We start from the raw sequence: 23,983 nt of genomic DNA on the forward strand, positions 1-23,983 counted from the left end.
TTTTTTGGGAAAGTAGGATACAAATTTGCTTTTAAAAAATAGGATCTAGAAGAGAAAATTTTAAAGGAAAAAATTAAAGCACTGACATTCTATTCTGTTTATATTGTCTTCACCCTTAATGTTTTATATTTTACAATTGCAATAAGCAAAGGATCTGTTCTTTTTTAAAAAATAAGTCTTTCAAATGGAATAACTGAAGGATAGTGTAATAATATTTTTTATCATGACCTCTAGAGTACAGATTAAAAAAAACATTTAAATCTATACTTTTTTACTCTTAATTACTGTAAATACTTATAAGTATCTGTATTCTTAAGTATAAGGTAATCCAATATTAAATCCTCATTTTAATGATCAGAAAGCAAAGAAAAAGTCAGATAATTGAAGAAATAAGTATAAAATTATAAATACGCTAAGAATAACTCCCAAACCTTGGTATAATAAAAATTATAAGCATTAAAATATTTTCCTTTAGCTATTAATATTTCTTTAAAAATGCCAGATTTTGAAACCATGATCTTTCTTTTTAATTTTTTTTTTTTACTGGAGTATAATTGCTTTCCAATGTTGTGTTAGCTTCTGCTGTACAATGAAGTGAATCAGCTATATGTATACCTATATCCCCTCCCTCTTGGACCTCCCTCCCCACCAATCCCACCCATCTAGGTCGTCACAGAGCACGGAGCTGAACTTCCTGGGCTTTATAGCATGTTCCCACTAGCTATCTATTTTATGCATGGCAGTGTATATATGTCAATCCTAATCTCCCAATTCATCTCTCTCTCTCCTTCCTCCACTGTGTCCACATGATCTTAAAATGCTTATAAGATAGAAACCTCCAGCATTTAAAAGTTTAACACAGTATATATAGCTTGGAATTATATTTGCCATCTAGGACATTATCCAAACATATGCTTATTTGGGAATGACCAATGAGTTCAAATTAAGTTTGTAGGAAAATCGATACTCATTACAAGTCAACCCACATTTAAGAGCACAGGCTTTGGAGCCAGCAAGATCTGGGTTTTGAACCTCAGTGAGGCCACTTACTAGGTGGGTGACCTAAAGCAAGCCTCTTTGCCTTTCTAGGGTGCGGTTTCCTCTCTGAACTGTAAAATGGAGTTAATCACATCACTTCACATCCCAGCCATCAGCAAGTCCTGTCATGTCCAACCATCTCTAAAGTAGAATCCCAATTTGCTCATTTTCCACCAGCCCCGTCCTTCTTCAAGCCACTACCACCTCACAACAGCCTCCTAATTGGTCTCCCTTTTTAAACTCTTAACCCCACTATAGTCCATTCTCTACACAACAGCCCCAGCAATCTCTAAAGCACAGGTCTAACAATATTTTCCTGCTTGCAATCACTCAGTGTCATCCTACTGCAATCAGGAGAAAATCCAGACTCCTTACCATGGCCTGGAAGGCCCTACGTGGTCTGGCCTCTGCCACCCTCTCCAGCTCTTCTTGTACCACCCTTTCCCTTGTTTACTATATCCCAGCCACAATGGCCTTACTTCTGTACTTTGACCCTACAAAACTCTTTCCTGCCTCTGGGCCTTTGCATTTGCTCTTCCCCATGCTTGGACATTCAGAAAGCTGGTTCTTTCACATAACAAGTCTCAGCCCACATGTTGGCTCCTCAGAGGGGCTTTCCCCTGACCATCTGAAGTAGCTTCCACTTTACTATCATCTCTGCCCCATTATCCTTTTTTTTTCATAGTTATTATCACTATATGAAGTTATATTGTTTGTTTACTTGCTCACTGTCTGTCTCTAGCTCACCTATCCACGTCTCACCTAGAATGGATGTTCGTTTGTCCTATTCACCACTATCCTTAGTGCCCAGCACAGTGCCTGGCATATAGTAGGCATTTACATATTTGATGAGTAAATGAAAATGTCTTTTAAGTACCTAGCTGGGTGTTCAGAAATTACAAGAGCTATTTATTATTTCTGAAAATGTTTACTAATAGCAGTGCACATATTAATTTCTCTCTGATGTCAGAAAAGCAAAATAAACCAAGGCTTCGAAGGTAGGTAAGTTGTGAGAGATGGGGCTGTCTGAGCTTTAATGGTTTTGAAAAAAACCTTAACCTTAAAAAAAGGATTTTATTTGGGTATATATTAATTTCTTTATTTAGCTTACTTCAAATCTGAAAGATCTATTGGTCTCAAATGGTCCTACATCATTCTTGGAATTGAGCTGAGGTTACTTCTCAGTTTATAGACAGACATGTCTGTCCAAAACATACAGGCTTCTGTCTACGGAAAACACACTGCACAGAGCAGTCAGTTGAGGCGGGGCTAACCTACCTGCAAACGGGCAAGTTCCTAATCTACTCAGTGTTTTACTGAGAACTTACTATGTGCCCTACACATGACAGATACTATGGAGTAACTAATAATATTCATTAGCTAACATTTATTAGGCATCAAGCATATATCAGGCACTGTGCTAAGCACAGTAGATGTATCATCTACTTAATTCTTATTCCAACTCCATGAGGCTGGCAAACAGCATCTTTACAACTATGACACAAAGTAAACAACAACAAAAAATTTTAGTGTATCTGGTATTATCTGGTATTGTAATCTTAACTGTCTGATATTATACGGCTAAAAGCACATTTGATGAAGATAGCTGTATTTCATAAGGATTAGTAAAAACTTCTTTGAAAGTGAGGTTTTATTTCTATGGAAGTTTAATTGTTACTTACCATGAAATGAGGTTGTGTTAAAATACGCTTTAGTTCCTTTGCATCGTTATTCTCAGGGTAACATGAAATTTCTTCCAATACCTAAAAAATAAGCAAGATATTTAATAGTATAATGAGGATGCTAGATTTAGAAAATATAGAATTCTTTTAAATTAAAAATTATGAATGGATTTTTATGGCAGGCAAAATAATTATTTTGGAAAAAATTCATCATTTTATTCAAAGGTTATTAATATATAAAAGAGCTACATTGGTGGTAATAAAAAATAAAACAAATTGCTGTAATAGTCTCTGCCTTCATTACCCAACTATAACTCAAAAGATTATTGAAAAGTACAAAACAAAATGACAAGTCTGTAATACATATTTATTACAGGTATAAGTAACTTAATTAAACTTAATGGGAAAATATCTCTGCAAATCTTTTTCCAAACTCACCATCAAGATGAATCTGTAATAAAAGTTGGTAACAGCTTTCTTTTATATTAACTGTCAATTCCTTTCAGAAAGATTAAAATGATAAGGGCTCAAATAAAAACAATTTAAAGAAGAGACAACACTTAAGTACTTTTCCTTGTAGCCTGAGAGAATCAATGTGATTCTCCACACTCATCTCCTCACATAGAGAAAGCCACTGCTCGGCAATGGTTCCTAGAATTAATTGCCAGGGAATCCAAGAGAATAATTTAAAAATAAGACACACAATCAAAAACTTTTCTCTTTTCACTCACATTTTCTTCACGAATTAGTTGTTAACATTTTCTCTGTATAGGTTTAAATGGTTGTTTTCAAATGAAATTGTTCCTCAAAAGTTATCCCTTACCACTAGGATGGAGTTTACCCATTTAAAATTTGATTATGTGACATGAGCCCAGGGGAAGGTCTCTGTTCCTTTTCAGAGTAAACATACTACTGCAGTTCCAAGTGTACATAGTTGGACTCAGAGTGGTTATACACATTGCACTCAATCCTAAAAGTTGAGCCAATCGAGGATTGCTTCAGCAGGATTGGATGTCAGGGGCACACAAGTCATGTCCCAAGTAGGAATCTCTTGACTCGCCTTTGAGAATCTTAATTCTGGAGCAGGAAGGAATGTTTTGAGGTCACTTAGCCTAAGGCTTAGATCTCAGCCAGTGCTACTCAACCACCTCCTCAGAGAAGAACAAACAAACAAACAAACAAAAACTATAAGGTTTCCTTCTTATCTAAATGTACTCTTGTAAAACAACTATACCCCAATTAGAAAAATGTACTCTTAACAAGTGCTGGTTATGCTGTTAATTCATATTGTTTAATGATGATAAGCCAATTCTCCTTTGGTGTATCTTCTGCTTTGAGTTTCTAAACCAGTGAAACAAAAGATGAAACAATATACTCTCTCTGGTCCCCTGCTACTCTCACAGCCTATGATTTTAAATACTGAGGTGTGGTCTCCTAATGCAGACAGAACCTCTCCTGACTGCTGCCCTGACCAGGTGGGCAGGCCTAGCGGCTTCCACAACCTTGGACTTGGTTCTCAGTGAATATATATTTTCCAGTACAGGTCTTGTGTTTAAAATCTGATAGGGAAGGAATTATGTCTTTCACATTCTTTCACTTAGTAATTTCACTTTATAAAATATTTTTCTGGGCTTTGCTGGTGGCTCAGTGGTTAAGAATCCGTCTGCTAATGCAGGGAACACAGGTTTGAGCCCTGGGCCGGGAAGATCCCACATGCCGTGGAGCAACTAAGCCCGTGCGCTACAACTACTGAGCCTGCACTCTAGAGCCTGCGAGCCACAACTACTGAAGCCCGCGAGCCACAACTACTGAAGCCTGTGAGCCACAACTACTGAAGCTCATCCTCCTAGAGCCCGTGCTCCGCAACAAGAGAAGCCACTGCAATGAGAAGCTCGCGCACTGCAACGAAGAGTAGCCCCCGCTCACTGCAACTAGAGAAAGCCCGCACAGCAACGAAGACCCAACACAGCCAAAAATAAATAAATGAATAAATAAATTAAAAAAATATTTTTTCAAAGGAAAATATTTATTTGTATACAGACTTTTATGACATCAAAAAGTGAAAAAAAAAACCCCAAAAGGTATCTAACAGTGGAGGCATTTATAATTCATTATAATTTAGTAACAGCAGAGAAAAATTATGCCATCATTAGAACTTATTTACGAAGACCTAGCAGAAACATGGAAAAATGCTTATTATATTATGTTAGGTTAAAAGAAAGATATATTTTGATTGTAACTACATAAAAATTTATATGCAAATGGATAGTGATTAGAAAAGGATATGCAGGGGGCTTCCCTGGTGGCGCGGTGGTTGAGAGTCTGCCTGCCAATGCAGGGGACGCGGGTTCGAGCCCTGGTCTGGGAAGATCCCACATGCCGCGGAGCAACTGGGTCCGTGAGCCACAACTACTGAGCCTGCGTGTCTGGAGCCTGTGCTCCGCAACAACAGAGGCCGCGATAGTGAGAGGCCCGCGCACCGCGATGAAGAGTGGCCCCCGCTTGCCGCAACTAGAGAAAGCCCTTGCATAGAAACGAAGACCCAACACAGCTTAAAAAAAAAAAAAAAAAAAAAAAAGAAAAGGATATGCAGGGGGCTTCCCTGGTGGCGCAGTGGTTGAGAATCTGCCTGCCAATACAGGAGACACGGGTTCGAGCCCTGGTCTGGGAAGATCCCACATGCCGCGGAGGAACTGGGCCTGTGAGCCACAACTACTGAGCCTGCGCGTCTGGAGCCTGTGCTCCACAACAAGAGAGGCCGCGATAGTGAGAGGCTCGCGCACCGCGATGAAGAGTGGCCCCCGCTCGCTGCAACTAGGGAAAGCCCTCGCACAGAAACGAAGACCCAACACAGCTAAAAATAAATAAATAAATAAATTTAAAAAAAAAAGGATATGCAAAAATGAAAATTACTGTGTTAGGGTGATGGGATTATAGATGACTTTTTACTTTCCAAACTTTCTGTAGTGTGATGTTTCTATAATAAAAAAAGTTAAAATTTTGTGAAAGATGTACACTAACCAGTAATTTATAAAAATGACTTCTCTCTGAACTTAGTTGTCATAAACATTCAATTAACTTTCAAAAATTACCAACTCAAGCTTTCATAGCATGTCGATTTCCACCAAGAGCAGTAAAATAACTTTTTCTTTTTTTTAAAAAAGAGAAGTAAAATTGGTATGTTAACATGTTCAAGTTTACATACCAGAACTAGAAATCTAGGCAACGTTGCTGCCGAGATTTTTTTTTTCTTTTCTGTATGTAAATTCTCAGTGATAAACTTAGAAATACTAAATCTGAGTATAATGGTCTAACTGTGACTTCAAGGAAACTGCCTCTTACTGTGCAGCAGAAAAGTTTTCATACCAAATATGACACCCAAATACATCTACAAAATATATATCACTTACCTCTTTGGCTCTCTGTACTGCATCACTCGGAGGATTCCTGATTTGCGGTGAAGATTTTGTGTTAATTTTGTCATATAGCTAAAAGCAAAGGAGAAAATCCAATCAACATTCATAATTCTTTGCTAAAATTCAGAGCTTCATATTTATTATTTCACTAAACAATATTTTCCCCTTAAAAAGGCAGGCTGATGATTTTAGTGGGATCTTCTTGTTAATGTCTTATTCATTCAAATGAAACTTGTTGGGATGAGTGCTACGCATATCTTTTTAAAAATCATCAATATTTCAGTAATCACAGCATTTTTTCCCTCTGATAGAAGCAACATTTAATAAGATGAATACAGAGTAAAATGGAAGAATGCTTTCTGGCCAAGACACGTCTGAAGGAGTTTTCACAGAAATCTAAATCTTGGGAAAGGGCAAACCCAACTCCTTCTAGGAAGGAATGCTCTCGCGAAAGGTTTATACTTGTTTTACTAGGGCTGTTCATTAACAGTATCAGTGCTGGCACCCTTCCACATGAAATCAAGGACATAAACCTTTTTCCTTTTTAATTTGTAAATTCACAGAGTATGGGAAGAAACCGAAAAGAATCTATACTTTAAAAACTCCGCAAATCTAAATGATCCAAAATTTAACTTTCTGAAGAAAATTCTTTAGAGAAAAATCCCTGTAGTGTAGAAGTGCAATTAAAATATTAATTTTTACTTCAGACGAAACGTCTCATTCAGCAGTCTGCTTTGAAAAGTGAAAAGTTTAAAATGGTCTTGGCTAGACGGCCACTTCTATTTCCTAACTTCTCTAAAATAAGTGGGGGGTTTTTGGGGTTGGTTTTGGTTCTGTTCTTTTTTCCTTCCCTACTATGCACAGCAGTGCTAGTGGAGAGGTCACATACCATAATATTCTTCAGATTACAGTTACACTTGTTTATACTGATGCAGGATAAAGCTTTATGACTTGTAAATGTTTGGGCCACACCATACACAAAAATTCCTAATGATTGATAGGCAGACAGACAGATAAATAAATAAAGCCTAATGATAGCAATGTGAAGATAGAGCAGTGACCATTTTAAAATGGCGGCATTAAGAAAGTACTACTAAATTAGAGGTTAAGTAAATAGTATAAGTAGGCTAGTAAAATATGCTCTATTTAAAATATTATATTAACATTTAGGGAACTAGTGATATGTGGCTTGTTTATAAAAGTTTGCTCAAATCCCTGTAGAATATACATGGGCAGTCTCCATCCTCTGAATGACTTCCATCTCTAAAGATTGTAAATTTTGAAACTTGGAACCACCGAATATATTTTTCCATAGAAATAATGGTATATGCAGTGTAGGTTCCCAGACTAGTCTATAGAGATAAATGAAACACTGTACATATGCAATAAAAAGTAGGAGGGGAAAAAAACCCAATCCCCCAAAAATAAGGAATCATAAGTTAAAAAAACACATTTAAAATACCTAACACTTAAAAAATAGATATAGCCATCACCTGACATGTCATAATATTAATAATCAAACAAAATAAAAAACCTACATGGATAATTAAAAAGATTTTTAAAACTCTTAAATGCTGTTTGGGAAAAAAAAAGCAAATTTAATTTAAGGCTTTACAAGTTTACGGCACTATCATTTATAATGTCTTTATAATGCCTAATTTCACCACAAAAAGTTTTGCCTTTTTCTTGAACAAGGACTATTACTAATGCTACTTTCAAAATTTTCAACCATGATTAGGATTAGTTTCTATTTAAACATTTAATAAATGCACATTAGTTTTAACTCACAAAGCAACAAAAATTCCAAGCTCCCAGAATTGCTCTCACTCTATCACTGGAGACCTTTTATTTTTGGCTTGGTCTTATGATGTCAAGTACGGTTCCCTAGGTCTTATATCAGTGTGGTTTCTTGAGGACTTGTAGCAGAATCAGCTGGAGTAGTTACTTAAATGTACAGATTTCTGGGCCCCACTGCAGATCTACTGAATCAGAATTTGAAATGGGGATCCAGAAATCTGTGCTTTAATAAACTCCTTAGATATTTGTAAATCTTATGCCCAGTGCTAACTTTTGAGAATAGTTGTAGTAGTACAAATACTAACAACAATGATAATTGTTACTTTTATTGAGCACTTAGTAGATGCTAGTTACTAGTCAGAGTTCTTAATATATATTCCCTCATTTAACCTCAGACAACCTTGTAATGTTGATATCCCTACTACTCCCACTTCACAGATGAGGAAACTAAGGCAGAGAGTAGCAAAGTGAGAACCAATGTTCTAGCTTTACAACAACTTCACAGGTGGCATGCAGATAAGGCCCTGATCCAAGGAAAGTGCTCAGACCAAATTTCCCCCTGCTCCTTTGGTTTTGCCTGATCCAATTAATCACACATTCACCCAAAGTTCAGTGGAACTAGTGGTGGGATGAGGGGGAGGTGAGATGCTTAATATGAAAGGCAGATACAGTAGGAAGGAATTAAATGAAGGGATCTTCTGCTTGTGGTGGGGACACTGGGCTCTGCCCCTCCAACTCCTAGGAAAGCGCAGGACTGGAGCAGTCAAGGCAGGCATTGGATGGAGTGGGTGGTGTCCATGTGGTTAAGAATAGATGGTGAATTTCAACTGCCTGCTCATTAACCAAAAGAGTAATTAAGAACTGAGGCAGGAAGGGACAGGGAAGGGGCTTACTTTTACCATCAGTGGGAAGAAGTGACCCCTTGTTGATCCATCTATCCATCTAATATTTACTGAGGTCCTACCATGTACTAGGCAGTGGGTTCTATTCACTGGGGTTATGGAGAGGAAAAAGATGATAGTTGCTATGCTCAAAGAAGTCACAAATTCCAAAGACATGTATAACCAAAGGCCCAGGAACATATGCCAGCTTGATCCCCCTGAGGACCTGAGAGTACTTTGGTCCCCAGCAATATCAACTAGGAAATATCTCAGCGAGCAGTCCCAAGTTGGGGACTATCTGGATGTGTATGCATGACATGCCAACCTTCATTCCCCTGCCCCCTATTTCTGTGACTCTATCTTTGCCTTAGGGATTCAAAATATTTTAGGGATACCCATAACAAATACAAACTGTTTGAGAGATATGGCAAAGTACGTAAATAAAAAGTCATCAACAGAGAAAAGTTTGAATGCAATGTAACATTACATTGTTTTAAAACAGTCGTCAGGAGTATGCAGCTTTTCAACTTCTCATTCTTATGGGTCATCTTCATATTCTATGCTGCCTAGGAGATGCTATTCAGGACTCAAAGTTCAAATTCAGGTGGAGTTTTCCCAAGGTCTGGAGGCAAGTGAGAGGTGGTTGAGTTTTGAGAACAAAGGAAGGCTGCAGTTTCTCTTCCTTTATCACCCTTTATTGCCCATCCCCCTTCTATCATATACAAAGAATTCTTAGAATGATGTGGCTTTGGGACTTGGCCTGCTGTCTTGGACTTTCAGCTAAAGCCCAGAGCTAAGGCCAATAGGAAGTAAGTGGTCTGCTAGTAAGCTGCCAGACCATCCTTCCAGGGCTTGCTGAAAGGTAGCTAAAATGGTCCTTCCATGCTCATCCTAGCACCCTATTCTGCCTATAGTGACAGATGCTTGGAATCTGTGGAAGCTAAAGGACTGAGGCAAGGAAGCATTTGATTTTCCCTTCTCCTTCCTGTTGGGGAGGAAAGGAAAGGGAGTTGCTTCTTTCCTCATGCAAAGTGAAGGATGGTAGATGCTCCAAAAGACCCATGTACACAAACTAGAGGTGCCAGCAAGGAGAGCTCACTATCTCATGCTCTGCAGGGATGCTTCCTGAGTTGCAGCAATTTACAAGGTCCATCTTGGTGCACCCAGAAGAGCGCTGTGTGAGAGTCTTCGGAGTGGCTTGACATGTGGTGTTTGGGGTCTCAAGTGAAAAGAGCCTCTTTCCTGGTTGATGGCAGGGTGGGAGGCCAACAGCAGGGCAGCCCACACTTGGAGTGTATTTTATGGCAAGACTGTGTGTTTCCCATGAGTCAAGGAGCTGCCTCAGAATGTAATCTGGCTGGAGCCATCTTGGCAGAACCCTGACCAAGAGGGTTGTCTGCACAGAGCAAGGGGACCCAGGAGTGGCCGTGGGGTCACAGCTGAAGGCAGGGGCTGAGAGTGCTGCTGAGGCCAGCTGCAGAGTACATGATGATGCAGAAGCAACCCAGGACAGAGACAACATCTGGATACCTGCCACACCCCGGGCATTAACAGCCAAGAGGGCACTGGCTGCCTGAGGGACACGAGTACAGAACATGCTGTTTAAGTGGTTCTTTCTCTTTTCCATGATCAGACTCTTGAGTCCTTTGACATTCAGTATCAGCATGTAGCATGAGGCTGAGTACACAGTAGATGTTTAATAAATGTTTCTTAAAAAAATAAATGAGTATTTAACTGGTGCACAGGAACTGTAGATAATTTTTTTAAAAATCAGAGTAATATAAAAATAAACAGAGTAGGAATACTTATTTTACCTTGTTTCTTTAGGAACCAGGTATCACAGTATCTTCTGTCCTGCTTGCACAATTAAAAACTTTCCCTCAAAATTAAGAAATACAGGGGGCTTCCCTGGTGGCGCAGTGGTTGAGAGTCTGCCTGCCGATGCACGGGTCGCGGGTTCGAGCCCTGGTCCGGGAGGATCCCACATGCCGCAGAGCAATTGGGCCCGTGAGCCGCAACTACTGAGCCTGCGCGTCTGGAGCCTGTGCTCCGCAACAAGAGAGGCCGCGATAGTGAGAGGCCCGCGCACCGCGATGAAGAGTGGCCCCCGCTTGCCGCAACTGGAGAGAGCCCTCGCACAGAAACGAAGACCCAACATAGCCAAAAATAAATAAATAAATAAATAAATTTAAGAAGTTGGCTTTTATAAAAAAAAAATTAAGAAATACAGTTTGACCACATTTAATTCTTTTTTTGCTATGTTTCAAGTCTGACTTCAAAAAATTTTCAAGGTAAAAGAGATCTTAGATATCAACATGATTCAATTCCTCCACTTTGAGAAGGAGAGAGCTGATGACCAGTGACATGAAGGGATGCACTCAGGGTCCTACAGCCAGAGTAGCAGGGACTAGACTGGCTTCCTGACGCGTGCTGTCCTTTCTCTCATACCAGAGTGCCTTGGCTTATATTAGAATTCAGTAACATGGTCTCATGCCAGGGAGACACCTTCAGCAAATATTCGGGAAAAGAACTGTAGAAAATGCCATTTATAGGCTGTAGGGAAAAAAAGTAACTAAATGTGATTTTTAAAAAAATTAATTAATTAAGTAATTTATTTTTGGCTGCGTTGGGTCTTCATTGCTGTGCGTGGGCTTTTCTCTAGTTGTGGCGAGCGGGGGCTACTCCGTTGCGGTGTGCGGGCTTCTCACTGCAGTGGCTTCTCTTGTTGCGGAGCACGGGCTCTAGGCACGTGGTCTTCAGAAGTCATGGCACGCGGGCTATAGTAGTTGTGGTACGTGGGCTCAGTAATTGTGGCTCGCGGGCTCTAGAGTGCAGGCTCAGTAGTTGCGGCGCATGGGCTTAGTTGCTCCGCGGCATGTGGGATCTTCCCGGACCAGGGCTCGAACCCGTGTCCCCTGCATCCGCAGGCGGATTCTTAACCACTGTGCCACCAGGGAAGTCCCTAAATGTGATTTGAAAGACATGAGGCAATCAACTACAAGCCTTGCCCTATTAAAGAATGTTAGAATCCTAATCCTTGCCTGGCCAGATGATAAACATTTCAGGCTTTGTGGGCCATATGGACTCTGTCACGACCACTCAACCTTGCTATGTATGTGAAGGCAGCCATTAATAGTCCATAAATGAATGGGCATGGCTGGGTTCCAATAAAACTTTATTTACAAAAGCAAGTAGCTGGCTGGATTTGACCTGACAGCTGTAGTTGCCAACACTTGGTCTAGAAGCTCAAATTCAAGGCAAACTGAAATGACAAAATATACTTCCGTTTGTTGTTTGCTTTCCTGCCATCTGAAGATTTCAAGTGTATTTGTAAAGCTGAGGTGTAGAGGGTGAGGCAGAGGGAGGGAAGACTGTTAATAAATTATTCCTAGAGAGAAAACAAGAATGACTGTATTACTGTTTGTTTTCTCTTTCTAATGAAATTATAGTTACCCAAGTTCAGCACTTTTTATTAAAACACACACACACACACACACACACACACACACACACACACACAGAGCCCAAGGCAAAACGAGGAAATGTGAACAGCTGCAAGGGGAACAGACTCTTTCACGCTGTCTCACTCACAGACAGGCCTGCTCACTGCCAGTCTCTGGCACTGGGTCAGATATGACCCCACACGGCTACATGGACATGCTTCATCTTTCTGTCTTAAGGGGTAGAAAAGCACAGTTCTGTTAAAAGGCCACATTCTATATTTGGGATGGGTTGTTTTAAATAAAGCAGAATAAAGTTGGTGGTAATATTAAACTGAACTCTCCCGAGATTGTACTTTCAAGCATAAGTTAACAAGTTAATGTCATTTTTTATTTACATTCAAAACACTAAATCAAGTTTCTTTTTTTTTTTTTTTACCATACTCCATGGTACCTCACTTTCTTCTGATTTTTATCCTCAAATAGAAATCTTTGTTTTGCTCATAGTTTATATGCAGCACTTAGCGATATCAACATTTAAAATGGAGTGGTTGGTGGAGAAACTATAAAATTACTATCACTGGGTTATGTGTCCCACTAACTTTCTAGCACAGAGAAAACCAAATCTAAGGACCAGAATGTACTTAGTTGAGAAAGATTATAACTTTTGCAACTAGGCTACAGACATGAGCCAAATAATGAATGGGTTTGTAGAGTTGCTGGGAACACAGAAGTATATTAGCAACCATCATCTTACCACCTAAATCAAAGATACCAAAGAAGCTCCCTGCTGGAAAAGAATTAAAGTTTTCAAGAGTCAAATATTTAGCTGCAAAGTATGTAATGAAATGTGTCTGTGATCCTAGTAAAAGATAATAACAGTGTTCACAAGTTTATATTCCACAACAATAATGGGAATTGAAATGACTCGCTCTGGAAACAGACTATCGTATTAAGAATTTCCTTACAGTTGCTCTGAAGAAGCTGGGTGATTAGGAACAAAGTTCCAGTGTCACATCTTTTAAGTGAACCCAGCAGATCAGCTATTGATATCCAATTGTAGTTTAAAAAATACATTTGAAATCTGGAAAAATGTTAGGGCAAGGTGATTTAATACTAAAATATGAGGAACTGATATTCAACTACTGCACTGGAGCCAGTTTTCTGAAGTTAGAGATCAGAGAAAATCTTCTGAGACCTAAAAATCTATCTTTCCTGCTCAAGTTTATATATAAACTTACTGTCTTTAGGTTAAAAATATGGAAATGCCCTTTCAACAATCTTTAGTGTCATTAAACATGACATAGTCACAAAACGAAAAGACAACCTACTGAATGGGATAAAATATTTGCAAATGATATGACTGATAAGGGGCTAATATCCAACATTTATAAATAGCTCACACAATTCAACATCTAAAGCAAACAAACAAACAAACAAAAACACAACTCAATTAAAAAATGGGCAGAAGAACTGAATAGACATTTCATTTTTCCAAAGAGGAAATGCAGATGACCAATGGGCACACGAAAAGATACTCAGAATCACTAATCATCAGGGAAATGCAAATAAAAACCACAATGAGGTATCACCTCACACCTGTCAGAATGGCTGTCATCAAAAAGATAAGAAATAACAAGTGTTGGCGAGGATGTGGAGAAAAGGGAACCCTCATATACCATTGGTGGGGATGTAAATTGGTGCAGCCACTGTGGAAAACAGTATGGAGGTTTCTCAAAAAACTAAAAATACAACTACCATATGATATGACCCAGCAATTCCATTCCTGGGTATATATCTAAAAAAAACAAAAACACTAATTGGAAAAGCTACATGCACCCCAATATTCATAGCAGCAACATGGATGGAATTGGAGGGCATTATGCTAAGTGAAATAAGTCAGAGAAAGACAAATACTGTATGATATCACTTATAGGTGGAATCTAAAAAATAAAACGGGCTTGCCAGGTGGTGCAGTGGTTAAGAATCCGCCTGCAAATGCAAGAGACACGGGTTCGAGCCCTGGTCTGGGAAGATCCCACATGCTGAGGAGCAACTAAGCCCGTGTGACACAACTACTGAGCCTGTGCTCTAGAGCCTGCGAGCCACAACTGCTGAAGCCTGCGCGCCTAGAGCCCCTGCTCCACAACAAGAGAAGCCACCGCAATGAGAAGCCTGCGCACCGCAACAAAGAGTAGCCCCCGCTCGCCGCAACTAGAGAAAGCCCGCAGGCAGCAACAAAGACCCAACGCAGCCAAAAATAAATAAATAAATTTTAAAAAATAAAATAAAAAGTAAAACAAACTAGTGAATATAACAAAAAAGAAATAGACACACAGATATAGAGGACAAACTGGTGATTACCAGTGGGGAGAGGGAAGGGGGGAGGGGCAATATAGGGGAAGATGATTAAGAGGTACAAATTATTAGGTTTAAAATAAGCTACAAGGATATATTGTACAACACAGGGAATATAGGCAGTACTTTATAATAACTATGGAGTATAACCTTTAAAAATTGTGAATCACTAATTGTATACCTATAACATATAATATTATATGGCAACTATACTTCAATTAAAAAGAATGACATACTCCAAACTTGGAAAAGAGCATTATATTTAACAGTGGTTTAAAGATTGTGTGATGGGAAACATTAAGTGTGAAAGAAACACACTACAAAATTTAAAATGGCATTTTTAAATATTTAAGGAACTACAATTATACTTTGGGAAGAACTTATATAACCTGTCCATCTTACAAATCTAAGAACGATTATGCACCATTGGGATATTATGATTTAGAAAAAGAAATTAAATCACCTAGGGCATTATTCTCTGACAGGATAAAAAATGCCTATTCTATCAGTGCTAAAAATTGTTTTGCCTAAAAATTTATATTCTGTAAAATTTCTAAAAATCAATTCAATTAAAATAATTGAAGAAAGCACTCAAACATTAGTCATGCAGATGGCTCTCCATCTGAATGGAGATAATGTACTCCATTCATTTGAAGACTGTACTTTCATTATTTGTACATTATCCTTCACAATTTGTACTATGTGCTAACTTTCCCTCTAAAAGTTCAGAAAACATGGAAGTAGCTAAATTTTATAAATCTTAAACTAAATTTGTTTCTCACCTAAAAAAGAAGTGTATCAAATCCACAAATCTAGTGATGGTAATAAAGTAGCAGGAGTCCCAACTTGGAATTTCAATTTTTCCTAGAGAAAAAGGTTCAGGGCTGCTACCAATACTATGGCCCAGTTCATACTGGGTAACGCGAGTTAGAAATGGATATCCGATGGACTGTATACTGTACTTAATGGCCAATAAGAATGTTGCTGGAAGCCGTTGGGTTAGATGTCCCAGGAAAGCTTTAACCTAAGAGTAGAGCAGTGAAATGCTAGCTTAGATCAAGTTTTCGAAAATCATGATGGGGTATATATCTTTTCAAGTCTTAAGAAGGGGCTCAGCTGGCCTAGTAATATACTACTCTACCTAAATCCATTATGAAAGTTTTCTTCTGACGGCAAATAGGAAATTAAAAATCAGTATATCCGGGCCATTTTAAGATTTCCTGAAAGGGTTGCAAAATACGTTGGATCTTGACAGCAAAAGTAACCCTAAGGAGGCCTTTGTTTGGTTTAGGTTTTACTTCTCTGTGTACAGAGCTGCTTTTGTTTCAATCCCATTAGAACATAGCTCTTACAGGGATTTATTTTTGAATCCAAGAAATTAAGACCTGCTTGACCTCCTAGTTCAATCTAAAAAGACTGTCGGTGGCCTAACAACATAGGCCACTGTGGTGGATTTCTGCTCAGTTGGCAGGTCTTTCTGAGAAACTCAAACACTGGCCTCAGATGACCTGACTTGACTGTTCTCTAGGCCTTTTTCAGTTGGCAAATAACTCTAAAATGAAGCCTTGTAAGAAACAAATCATAATGCCTATTCTTGAGCAAGCAAAAGAAAGCATGAGGAAAAACAACCAGTTAGATGATACAGGCAAGCTTTATTTTGCTTTTAATTAAATCTTATGAAATAGGGCACATTTGAATACTAGATCTAAGAGTTTGCCCAAATGTGAGAAATCTCACTATGATATAAATTTCTTTTCCATTTAAAAAAACCACTAAAAATTTTAAAAAGTGTTAAAACCTCATTTCTTAAGGTGCTCTTCTGAAGCATCTACATTAATAGTTAAATAATATTTACAGTAAATGAATATCCTATTATTAATTTGCCGCTTTAAAAGAAAACATTTACATTAGGTGTGTCGTATGATATGCAATTACTGAGGCAATTCAATAAGTTTTGACTTAGGGTATGAATTATTTTGTATAAATAAACACCAAGCATTTGTACAAGTAGCTGTAGCAAAAATGAATTTCTGTTGTGGAAAGTTAAAAGAGAACAAAAAAGACAGTTTGGCAGAAGTGGTTTTATGAAATAATGTTTGAAGGACCACAAAGAGAAGAAGGCAACTATGTTCTTGGATGTGAATGCTGCAAGCCAACCCCATCGAACATTCTTCAACTGAGCATATCACATTCCTTTCTGGGGGGAGCCCCCCCTTTCCTTGAGAATAGCATGAAGAAGAATCAGAGCTTGCTGCACTTGGAAGGCTTTTTGAACATTCCTCTGCCTTCCGGTAAAGTTGACTATGGTGCTATAAAAAGAGAAGGGCACTCAGTGGGAAACACTGGTATTGGGGAGAAGCTGATTCTTGGTATTTTAGAGTAAACTCCAATCACTGTTTTAAGAAGTAATCCACCTGAACAAATAAGGGAATGAGAGGGACTGCTGAAGTTAATAATAGTTTCAGTGAAAACCACACATTCCTTTCACAAAGATGTATAACATCTTTGTGAAAGGAGACCAGATAGAGCAATTGCCTGGGGATGAAACTAAGGCTGAATTCCCTATTACTGGATAGTTTTATTTGGAGAATTTGGCTTTTCCTAGTATATAACTGTCTACCATAAAACACTGATATTGGATGAATGGATAAACAAAATGTGGTACATACATAAGACGGATTATTTTTCAGTTTCTAAAAGGAAGGAAATTCTGATACATACCACAACATGGATGAACCTTTGAGGACATTATGTTAGGTGAAATAAGCTAGTCACAAAAGAACAAATAAGGTATGATCCCACTTATATGAGGAACCTACAGTTGTCAAATTCCTTGAGACAGAAAGTAGAATGGTGGCTGCCAGGGGCTAAGGAGAGGAGGAAATGGTGAGTTGCTGTTTAGTGGGTGCAGTTTCAGTTGGGGAAGCTGAAAAAAGTTCTGGAGATGGATGGTGGTAATGGTAGCACAACAACGTGAATGTACTTAATTCCACCAAACGGTACACTTAAAAATGCTTAAAGTGGTATATTTTATGTTATGTATATTTTACCACAGTAAAGAGACCAAAAAAGTGGAAATTATGTCACATAAAATCTGCCATGAAGGTGTGAATTTGGGGAAATGACTATGCATTTGAATATAGAAGAAATGAACTAAAAGAATAAACTAAAACATGTTGCTTTACAAAGGTGCCCCCTCCCTTACTGAAAAATACGTACAATTATGTAATTCATAATGTTTTTAAACAAAAAAAGGACAATTTGGACTTCTTTCACAAGTCACAACCACACATTGGTTAATAAAACAGTTCTTGGGAGAGAAAAACAAATTTAGCATTTTAAAGTCAATGAACTTTAAAATGTTAAATTTTAAAGGTAAATTCTTAGCAATAAAGCTAAATGTTGAGATGGGGAAATCAGTGTAATGATGTTGTGAAATCTACTGGGATGATCCCTTCAGTGGGCTTTGGGCACTGCAGAGAGTAGGCAGCTTGGCTTTGCTAGATTGGTGTTAGGACACAGGGACAATGCTAGGAGACACTGGAAACTGCTGTCATAGTGTCATACAAATGATATTTTGGGATGATCCACAGTATACTATAACCCATAGCACATGGAAGGAACTTCCAACAGTGCTTTACCTTAAAATAATGCAAAAAGGGTAAAATAGATTTTTTAAAATAAAAATACTTCTCATTTTTTAACTTTTAAAAGCTTTACTATCATTTATAAACTGTACAGTCTGCACATTGTAAGTGTCCAGTTTGATGACTTTCAGTAAATTCATACAGCTGTACAACCATCATCTCAATCCAGTTTCAGAATATTTTCTTCACCCTCAAGCGTTCTCTTGTGTTGCATCTTAGAATGCTTTGCTTAACCCAAGGTAATGAAGATTTACTCCTTATATTTTCTTCTAAAAATTTTATAGTTTTAAGCTTACAATTTCCATCTTGTGGAAATCTTTGTGTAATGGTGTGAGGTAAGGGTCTAAGTTTATTTCTTTGCATATGGATAACCAATTGTTCCTGCACCACATTTAAAAAAGGCACTATCTCCTCCTCACTGAATTGCCCTGGCACCTTTGTTGAAAATCAGCTGGCCATGAATGAGGGTTTATTTCTGAATGCTATGATCCTTATGTCTATCCTTACACCAATACCATACTATTTTCATTACTGTAGCTTTATAACAAGCTTTGAAGTCAGTTCTCTAGCTTTGTTCTTTTTACAAAATTGTTTATGGCATTTCCATATAAATTGTAGGATCAGATTGTCAACTTCTGTTAAAAAAATTCTGCTGGGATGCTGATAAGGACTGCATTGAATCTATAGCTCAATATGAAGAAAACTTCCATCTTAACAATATTGAATCCTCCAATCCAACATTTTATCTCTCTCCATTTATTTAGATCTTCCTTACTTTCTTTCAGCAACAGCTGTAGTTTTCAATGTATGAGTCCTATACTTCTTTTGTTTAATTAACTAAGTATTTTATCCTTTTTAATGGTATTGTGAATATTTTTAAAATTTTATTTTCACATTATTCGTTGCTTATATATAAAAGTACAGTTAATTTTTGTATGTTGATCTTGTATCCTGCAATCCTGCTAAACTTGCCTATTAGTTCTAGTAGATTTTTTTGTAGTTTCCTTAGCATTTTTTACATGCAAGACTATATCTCTGTGAGAATATGGTTTTACTTCTTCTTTTCAAATCTGCATGCCTTGAATTTCTTTTTCTTGCTTTGCTGCACTGGCCAGAACCTCCATAACAATGTTGAATAGAAGTGGTAATAGTGGACAATCCTTGCTTTGTTTCTAGTTATATTAGTTTTCTATTGCTGAGTAACAAATGAACATATTCTTAGTAGCTTTTTTTTCCCTTTAAGTTTATTGATATTTACATTAAGAATGGAGAAAAACTACTTTGAAAATATTTAGGACATATAATATTTCTAGCTCTATTTCAGGAATTTTATTTCATGTGATACTTTCCTATTGACACTAATACTTTGATACTCTGATGGAAACAGACATGGGAATTTTGCCCATCCAGTTAGAAACAGTGGAATGAGAGACCCCCATATCCAAAGCAAGCTTCAGGGTACTTCAATCTCCAGCCCCAGGAGGCAGGTAGCACAAAGGCCACCACCACTGCCCTACTACCCAGATGGTTTCATATTTGCTGAAGTTCACTCTTTAAGACTACATGGTCAACAGATGCAGAGAAAGCTTTTGACAAAATTCAACACCCATTTATGATAAAAACCCTCCAGAAAGTAGGCACAGAGGGAACTTTCCTCAACATAATAAAGGCCATATATAACAAACCCACAGCCAACATCATCCTCAATGGTGAAAAACTGAAACCATTTCTACTAAGATCAGGAACAAGACAACGTTGCCCACTCTCACCACTATTATTCAACATGGTTTTGGAAGTTTTAGCCACAGCAATCAGAGAAGAAAAAGAAATAAAAGGAATCCAAATCGGAAAAGAAGAAGTAAAGCTGTCACTGTTTGCAGATGACATGATACTATACATAGAGAATCCTAAAGATGCTACCAGAAAACTACTAGAGCTAATCAATGAATTTGGTAAAGTAGCAGGATACAAAATTAATGCACAGAAATCTCTTGCATTCCTATACACTAATGATGAAAAATCTGAAAGTGAAATTAAGAAAACACTCTCATTTACCACTGCAACAAAAAGAATAAAATATCTAGGAATAAACCTACCTAAGGAGACAAAAGATCTGTATGCAGAAAATTATACGAAACTGATGAAAGAAATTAAAGATGATACAAATAGATGGAGAGATATACCATGTTCTTGGATTGGAAGTATCAACATTGTGAAAATGACTCTACTACCCAAATCAATCTACAGATTCAATGCAATCCCTACCAAACTACCACTGGCATTTTTCACAGAACTAGAACAAAAAATTTCACAATTTGTATGGAAACACACAAGACCCCGAATAGCCAAAGCAATCTTGAGAAAGAAAAACAGAGCTGGAGGAATCAGGCTCCCTGACTTCAGACTATACTACAAAGCTACAGTAATCAAGACAGTATGGTACTGGCACAAAAACAGAAATACAGATCAATGGAACAGGATAGAAAGCCCAGAGATAAACCCATGCACATATGGTCACCTTAGTTTTGATCAAGGAGGCAAGAATATACAGTGGAGAAAAGACAGCCTCTTCAATAAGTGGTGCTGGGAAAACTGGACAGGTACATGTAAAAGTATGAAATTAGAACACTCCCTAACACCATACACAAAAATAAACTCAAAATGGATTAAAGACCTAAATGTAAGGCCAGACACTATCAAACTCTTAGAGGAAAACATAGGCAGAACACTCTATGACATAAATCACAGCAAGATCCTTTTTGACCCAGCTCCTAGAGAAATGGAAATAAAAACAAAAATAAACAAATGGGACCTAATGAAACTTCACAGCTTTTGCACAGCAAAGGAAACCATAAACAAGACCAAAAGACAACCCTCAGAATGGAAGAAAATATTTGCAAATGAAGCAACTGACAAAGGATTAATCTCCAAAATTTACAAGCAGCTCATGTAGCTCAATATCAAAAAAACAAACAACCCAATCCAAAAATGGGCAGAAGACCTAAATAGACATTTCTCCAAAGATGATATACAGATTGCCAACAAACACATGAAAGAATGCTCAACATCATTAATCGTTAGAGAAATGCAAATCAAAACTACAATGAGATATCATCTCACACAGGTCAGAATGGCCATCATCAAAAAATCTACAAACAATAAATGCTGGAGAGGGTGTGGAGAAAAGGGAACCCTCTTGCACTGTTGGTGGGAATGTAAATTGATACAGCCACTATGGAGAACAGTATGGAGGTTCCTTAAAAATCTAAAAATAGAACTACCATATGACCCAGCAATCCCACTACTGGGCATATACCCTGAGGAAACCATAATTCAAAAAGAGTCATGTACCAAAATGTTCACTGCAGCTCTATTTACAATAGGCAGGACATGGAAGCAACCTAAGTGTCCATCAACAGATGAATGGATAAAGGAGATGTGGCACATATATACAATGGAATATTACTCATCCATAAAAAGAAATGAAATTGAGTTATTTGTAGTGAGGTGGATGGACCTAGAGTCTGTCATACAGAGTGAAGTAAGTTAGAAAGAGTAAAACAAATACCATATGCTAACCCATATATATGGAATCTAAGAAAAAAAATGGTCATGAAGAACCTAGGGGCAAGACGGGAATAAAGACACAGACCTACTAGAGAATGGACTTGAGCATATGGGGAGGGGGAAGGGTAAGCTGTCACAAAGTGAGAGACTGGCATGGACATATATACACTACCAAACGTAAAATAGATAGCTAGTGGGAAGCAGCCACATAGCACAGGGAGATCAGCTCGGTGCTTTGTGACCACCTAGAGGGGTGGGATAGGGAGGGTGGGAGGGAGGGAGATGCAAGAGGGAAGAGATATGGGAACATATGTATATGTATAACTGATTCACTTTGTTATAAAGCAGAAACTAACACACCATTGTAAAGCAATTATACTCCAATAAAGATGTTAAAAAAAAGAAAGTAATTGAGTTGAAGATATGACTTAATTTTCTTTCTCAAATCCTCAGATCTAAAATTTCTCTTCTGATGAAGTTCCAACGGGTATGTTAGAATTTTTCTTCAGAGTTGTTTGTGGGGGGAGTTGTTCTTAGAATTTAATTTTATATTCACAGATCAAGTACCTACCCACTCCTAGCTATGCAAAGAAACACATATATTACAAAGTTTCATTCTGCACATCTCTGAGAATGGCAGCATATTCCGTAAGGAGGTGAGGGGTGGGTCCCAGAAGGAAGATAATGCCATGGATGGAAAACATGACACTTTATAAGCAAAAGTGGTAGGACTCAGCATATGATGTGAGGTTAGCCTTTTGAATGAACTTATTTTAAAAGTACAACTGAGGACTTCCCTGGTGGCCCAGTGGTTAAGAATCCACCTGCCAATGCAGGGGACACGGGTTCAAGCCCTGGTCCGAGAAGATTCCACATGTCGTGGAGCAACTAAGCCTGCACTCCACAACTACTGAGCCTGCGAGCCACAACTACTGAGCCCGCGCACCTAGAGCCTTTGCTCCGTGGCAAGAGAAGCCACCGCAGTGAGAATCCCACGCACTGCAACAAAGTGTAGCCCCTGCTCGCCGTAACTAGAGGAAGCTTGTGCACAGCAATGAAGACCCAATGCAGCCAAAAATAAATAAATAAATAAATTTTTTTAAAAAAAAGTGCAACTGAAAGAAGTAGCACAAGGGAATTGTGGAAAGGGGGTGTAGGTGATAGATGTGTTTTTTATCTTGATTGGGGTAACAGTAACATGACTCTTATGCATTTGTAAACACTCATAGAACTGTACACCAGAGAGTGAACTGTACTGTATATAAATTTCAAAATGTAATCAGCACCATCCCCCATAAAAGTAACATACGCTCATTGTCAAATATTTGGAAAACAGAAATACAATGTTATATACCATTCAAGATACTGGATGTTAATGTACCAGAGTACAAAAGGCTTATTGATATGGTTTCAGATTCCACATTGGAAATAACCTTTAAGAAACTACCATGCTACAAGGTTTGGTGTAGTGACAAAAAAGAATACCCACTATTAATGGAAAAGGCTATTAAAATACTCCTATCTTTTCCAGCCTCAAAAAAAAAAAAAAGACTACATGGGACCCTGAGAAGGTACCAGTAGCTCAGCCTCTGAAGGTCCTCAAATAGGCCTTATTATTCCAGACATATAAGTGCAAATCGACCAGACTACAAATTCATGGGTAACTTAGCTTTGGCATTTCCTGACTGGTAACCTATTTAAACATCCAAACTTAACACTGTATCAGCTTACTTCTCAGACCCCAAATTGCTCAAAAACATCAAATTATTGCAGAAGTTTCATTTTTTCCCTTTTAGGAAGCTTCTGAGTTCTAAAAATAAGCTATTCCCAAATATGACTACTAATTTAATATCATCTTAAAAAAAGCAAAATAGTAAATCAAGAATTGTAGTTTTCCAGTGTTAACTCCAAGTCAGATAGAAAAACTCTCTAACTCTCCCTAAAAAGCAGAAAAGTCATAATAAAGATGTCAATAATATAAAATATGGAGGATTAAGGACATCAATTTATTTCTAATGCAATATTTTAAAATATTATTCTATTATAAAAATTGCTTATAAATTAATATAAAAACTGCTAAATTAAGTTGCTATTGCAGTTAGTTTTTGCTTTATTAATCTAATCACCGATTATTTTTTAGGACTTCTCAGAAAAATG

The 23,983-nt window shown here is 37.9% G+C and overlaps 1 protein-coding gene across 10 annotated transcripts in view; it reads right to left on the minus strand.

Moving 5' to 3' along the window:
• Positions 1-23,983, minus strand: part of CASK (calcium/calmodulin dependent serine protein kinase) — a 393,009-nt gene that overhangs the window by 64,554 nt on the left and 304,472 nt on the right. For all 10 annotated transcript variants that reach the window (XM_082446395.1, XM_082446397.1, XM_082446400.1 and 7 more), the window contains exons 12-13: positions 6,131-6,208; positions 2,721-2,801 (exon numbers count right to left, since the gene is read on the minus strand). In XM_082446395.1, the coding sequence (XP_082302521.1) occupies positions 2,721-2,801; positions 6,131-6,208 (159 nt within the window). The remainder of the gene's footprint in view (positions 1-2,720; positions 2,802-6,130; positions 6,209-23,983) is intronic.

The sequence above is a fragment of the Balaenoptera physalus genome (genome assembly GCF_965194825.1).
Source record: "Balaenoptera physalus genome assembly, chromosome: X".
Lineage (NCBI taxonomy): Eukaryota > Metazoa > Chordata > Mammalia > Artiodactyla > Balaenopteridae > Balaenoptera > Balaenoptera physalus.